This window comes from Rosa chinensis, chromosome 4, assembly GCF_002994745.2.
Source record: "Rosa chinensis cultivar Old Blush chromosome 4, RchiOBHm-V2, whole genome shotgun sequence".
NCBI classification, from domain to species: Eukaryota; Viridiplantae; Streptophyta; class Magnoliopsida; order Rosales; family Rosaceae; genus Rosa; species Rosa chinensis.
In genome coordinates, this window is record NC_037091.1 from 49,459,950 (window position 1) to 49,465,331 (window position 5,382).

Here is a 5,382-nt window from a genome sequence, read left to right on the forward strand (position 1 = left end):
CGGTTGAGCGTTCTTACCTGCGTACAGGCATGCCCCATTCCCATGAAAGATAAGACTGCAATCTCGACAACGACCAAGCAAATTTTCAAAATAAAACGAGATTTCCTCAATAACCCCCGGCGCGAGCTTTAGGGTTTTTGTCAGGAAGAAGGGTTTGGCAATATGATGTGCCACATGAACCCTAATGCTACCAGTTGCCTTGAACAATTTCTCATCCCACTCCAGGAACCTGCCTGCAATCGAAGCAACATTCACAATTGTATTCTTTACCTCTAAGGCTGGCGGTATGTTATGCAGCTTCACCCAAAAAAACAAATCATGCATCTGAATTGCAGTGGGGGATTGCAATCCATCATACTCATGGATGATGACTGGTGCATGCTGAAAATACCAAGGTCCGCTTCGCAGGATCTTGTTCCTGTCCTTGCGCAGATCAAAAGATATCACAAAGCATTTCTGCGCTCTTTCCTGGACCTTGAAAGCAGCGTTTAGAACCCATATACGCTTGAAATGGCGCTGCAAATCCGATGCAGTAAACGGCTTTGGCGTGAGAGGTCGAGCCAGGAGGTATGCCTGAGAGCCTCGCCTAGTAACTGCTCCTGGCATCTTGGAGATATCCACCACATCGTCGCCTAGGAGAGCCAGCGACGATGCAAAACTTGTTGCAACATCATCGATCGTTGCCATGGAGAGAGGGATCAAGAAGCAAATCTGAGAGTTCTAGGGTTTTGGGGCGTCAGAGTGGCGCCTAGAGTTTGTTTATTGTACTCACTGTGAGGTGTGTATCTAATATAAAAGGATGTGTATATAAAATTTCTCATATATAAAAGCTGTATCTACTTTGTACTTATTTGATAAAAATAATTTGCTTTCAATATGTTTATTATGGTCTATTAAAAGCTAATATGTTCATATTAGCTTTTAATCTGTTTATTGTGGTTCCTGTTTTCCGATTTGTCCTTCATATCGTGTACATGAACTCGGATGAACTACTTTTACATAACAATAGATAACAGAGCCCCAAATTAATCAGATCAGAACCAAAATCATATATTAATCACAATCCTTTAGATCACCACAGGACAATACAGAATATAAAGAACAAAATTAAGTCTGGAAAACATAAACATGAACAATAGTACATGTTAGATATATTGTTCACAGCATCATAATTCCCAAAAATTAATTTCTACAACTTCTTGAAAGTTATATTTTCAAGTGTATGCACGGGGATGAGCCATAAGGTAGGCCTCTAAGACTTCATACATCCCAATGGCTCTGTCTTTGCCAAGCTCAATGTCCTCTTCTTTGATCTGAGTACCATCTTTTGCTTTGTATTCACTTGTCAAATGACATATACACCCTCCCCTGCCATACCCTTCAAACCTCACATCATAGGTAATGTACTCAAGCTTGTCCAGCAAATGTTCTGCTGCATCACTTTCAATGAAGGTGTACCTGCACATCAGATTCTCCTTGTCCAGAGCATCAATCCTGTGTTTAGCATATCTCATAGGACTAGCTGCACATCACAAACAAAACCAAACATTTAGTTACCTAGTAAACTAGTTCTATGACCAAACTCACCAAAGGATAAAAGATTTCCATTTTAGTTGATTTTAGCATGAAACTCATAAATTGGTATCTAAAACTCGGTCAGTCGGATCATTAAAGGGTTTAAATGATTATATGAGTCGGATCTGAAGCTAGCCTTTTGAGTATATATAAAACATAGATGGAAAAAAGTGAAAGAGTTGACTTGCTGATCAATAATACCTTCAGTGAAGTTGATCTGCTTGATGGTTCCAACTTCTCCTTCACCTTCAAGGAATTCAATACTTTTAATCGATGAGAACATGAGCTTGGGACAGAGGTTGTGAGCATCAAGGATCAAGGCCTTGAACATCCTTTCTGGAGTTACCTGAGTAATAAACTTCTGACTGATTTTGGTGATCCCCATCTTGGCTCGGCTAGCTTCTGATCAAGATTCAGGACTACGATTTCTATCAAAGAGAACTATGGATTTGAAGTCTGAAAGACTGGATGATGATGATGATGATGTTTCTGAGGTCTCGGTATTTAGGAGGGCGTATGCTTTATACGAGATGTAAAACATGGACCAGAATGAATGTGTTCTTAAGTGGACTTTTCAACACGGCTATGGATGGTGGGTCTTTCTTCTTTACAAACTAGATGGGGAGGCATGGAATTTCCATGCCCTGAAGGTACATTTTTCCATTTTTAATATTAACCAGGAAGACTGGTTGACATGTTTTATGGGTTTAAAATGAGAAATCAAACGTGATGATCAAGTTGCTTCTTATTCCCGTCGGTACCTAAAAAACAACTGGATCAGCTGGATATCGTTCGTTTCGTTTTGCAAGAGAAAACCATGAACCTATCAGTCACATTAGTGGAACCTTGAATTGTTTAGGCGTCTAGAATCTAGATGAGTTGGGTGGAATAGTATTATTCAACTCGTTGTCCTTTTGCTTCCTAAGGACTTCTACTTGAGATTTTATTTTCTTTTCTTTTCAGCGCAGGAAAAAAAAACCACGGTTGGTATTATCCACATAGCCAGAAGTATAAAAATTGGTTTTTGGTGGTTTAGGCTTTGTTGGGTGTATCCGAGGAGGGTATTCAACTTTGGAAACATCCAAAAGAAAATGAGATGACGTACGTATAGGCGCGCCCAAAAAACGCACTGGAATTTTTCTTGGGTGTCCAGAGCATTTGTTTGGTTGTTCTTTGTTCTCCTTTTCCTTGAGCTCTTTGATTGCAAGGTTCAAGTCCCTCTCACTTGAATTGTATTCTTCTAAATTCTAATTAATAAAGCGGAAAGTGTCAAAGTGCAGTGACTTTATAGGGTGTCATCGTTCTTTTTGTAGTACGTTTTATATTTCTTTAGATTTTTATGGAGACGCTAATATCACCGGCCTGCTCCTCAAAATTTAACGAAGAAAAGATATAGGCAGGGGCGGATGTACTTGGAAGGCTATCTGGGCTCAAGTCTAGACAAGATTTTGGGTTGAAAACCCATAGGTATATATCTATCTCTACCTTTCATACCAACCCAAAGAAAAAAAAAATATCCATCACAGCAGCTCACAAGCTCACCGCTTGCAGCCTCAGTGCCTCACACAGTCACACTCACTGACTCACAGCAACCTCAGTGCCTCACACAGGTTTTCTGACTTTCTCAAAGAAATCCCAGATTCCTAGAAGCTAGATCTCCTCTCGCCCAGTTTGCCCAGATCGAGAGTCTCGGCGGACGCCGAATCTGTTTGCTACGGTGCTACCAGTGGCGAAGTCGCGGAGAGAGACAGAGACAGAGATTCCATCATTTCCATGTTAGCTGAGCCACTGAGGAGTGAGGAACTGCCGAACTGAGGATCTTGAATTCTTGATCATGGTCGGTCTCGGTGAGTCGGTGGATAGCCTATGAGGCTTTGATGAATTGATGATTGTATTTTAACTATTTTTAGTTAGAATTACCGACTGAATGACTGATGTCTTTGATGATAAGCTACAGGCTAAAAAAAAAAAGAAAAAATTGTGCACTTCTAAGTAGCTTAGACAACAATTGAATCCTGGATCCGCTCCTGGATATAGTTCCGAAAGATCAAAATTCAGATTTATTATAGCAAAAGTGTTTCAATCATGCATGACTGCATAAGTCGCAAGCATTATCAAGAAAACTGAAAGTCCTGTTGTCAAAGTCCAATAGGCCGGTGAAACCAAAGGCCGCACCTATAAACATGACAGACTTAAAGAAATTTTCTTTTGAGCCCTCTTTATAGAAATGAAGTGGTTGATATCAAATATAGATATCTGGGTTTTGGAGGAGGTAGGCTTCCACAACTTTGTACATCCCCAAGGCCTTTTCTCTGCCGGCCTTTATGTCTTCCTCATTGAGCACAATGTCACCTTTGGTGTGGTACTTGCTCACCATCTTGTTCTTACTGCCACCTTCTGGTGTAGCCTCAAACTTAACTTCATAAGAAATAAACTCAAGTTTCTCCATTACTGAAATATCTCCATCAATCAAAGTGTAATTATACACGTAGTTCTCGTCATCCACCTCATCAACCCGATTTCGCACAGAAATGATCTGGCTGCCTGCATAAAAGATAATATGTTGATGCTAAGAAACTCCACCAATTATGTGTAAAATCAAAGTGGGCGTAATGTTCATTAGTCAGACAGCTAACAGGTAAATGTTGTGAGTCTGTCAATCTACCAAGAACCTTCAACAAAAGTCCACCCTACACAGTGTGTCATGCTAGATTCCCTGACCAGAGAACATTTCGCTTGTAGTATATATAACTTTAAATAATTAGCAAGTAAGCTGTTTATAACTTTATATGCATGCCTTCGGCGAAGTTGATCTGCTTGATGCTTCCTGCTCTTCCGTCACCTTGGATGGTGTCGATGCTCTTAAGAGCCTCCGGCATGAGCATTGGAACGAGGATGTCAGCCTCAAGGACCAATGCCTTGAACAACCTGCATGGAGGGATTGGGGAAGTGTACTCGTCTGTATAGGTGGTCACCCCCATAGTGTAGAAACCACGTATATAGAAAATTAGAACAGCTTTGGTCAGTGCAGATGGTGATCAGGGGGTAGTATATATATGGGTTGGAGTGACAATAAAAAACTCTTGTTCCAGAAATCGTTTCGGTTAGTTCTAAGGCGTTGTTGTGATTTTATGTACAATCTGTCTTGATGTGAGTAGAAAGGGAGCTACTTTCAAGGTTCATCTGCTTAATTATCAGCAAAAGGAAAGAGACATTGATACATAGAAAATTGAATTTGTTGCAAAATTGTTTACCCTTTTCCTGTGTACGGCTAGCTGCGCAGTTTGCGAATTGACAACAAATTAATTCATAGATCTTAATGGCCTCGGATATCTTATATGATCGAATGATCCGGATATTCATGATCACCTGAAGACAAATCGAAGGAATATGAATATTTGGAGTACTCGATAAAAAAAAAAAAAAGTTTGTTTCTCATGTATGCGTACAACAGTTGTTTTTGATCCACCATCTTGAGTTCTTGACATTATGACATGCATACATACATATACACACACACACACACAAATTCTATCCAGAGCGAGGCGCTCGCTCTGAAATTAAAATGAGTTTTTAGAGTTTATGGTCATTTTTCGGTTACATATCTACATCTTGATCGTTCAGTTTTTAAGTACTAATGTTAGATTATCTCTGCAAAATTTCAGTTGAATTGATGGTCGTTAAGACATTGATATCTTAAAGCTAGTACGGTTCAGGTTAGACAGATTAAGTTTGTCAATTGGTTTAAGCGAGTTAGATACCTTTAAGATCATCAATTTGGCAGAAATTTTATAGAGATGATCTATG

At 39.7% G+C, this 5,382-nt stretch overlaps 2 protein-coding genes across 2 annotated transcripts; both read right to left on the reverse strand.

Annotated features, from left to right (window-relative positions):
- Nucleotides 1-1,025: 1,025 nt before the first annotated feature.
- On the reverse strand, nucleotides 1,026-2,151 carry LOC112197627 (major allergen Pru ar 1). Its single transcript, XM_024338377.2, has 2 exons — nucleotides 1,777-2,151; nucleotides 1,026-1,522 (listed from the first exon to the last, which is right to left on the reverse strand). Exons 1-2 carry the CDS (start codon nucleotides 1,958-1,960, stop codon nucleotides 1,215-1,217), a joined length of 492 nt encoding a protein of 163 aa, XP_024194145.1. The 5' UTR covers nucleotides 1,961-2,151; the 3' UTR covers nucleotides 1,026-1,214.
- A 1,471-nt stretch (nucleotides 2,152-3,622) lies between these two features.
- On the reverse strand, nucleotides 3,623-4,700 carry LOC112200904 (major allergen Pru ar 1). Its single transcript, XM_040517484.1, has 2 exons — nucleotides 4,369-4,700; nucleotides 3,623-4,115 (listed from the first exon to the last, which is right to left on the reverse strand). The coding sequence occupies exons 1-2, from the start codon at nucleotides 4,554-4,556 to the stop codon at nucleotides 3,818-3,820; spliced, it is 486 nt and encodes a 161-aa protein (XP_040373418.1). The 5' UTR covers nucleotides 4,557-4,700; the 3' UTR covers nucleotides 3,623-3,817.
- Nucleotides 4,701-5,382: the final 682 nt, after the last annotated feature.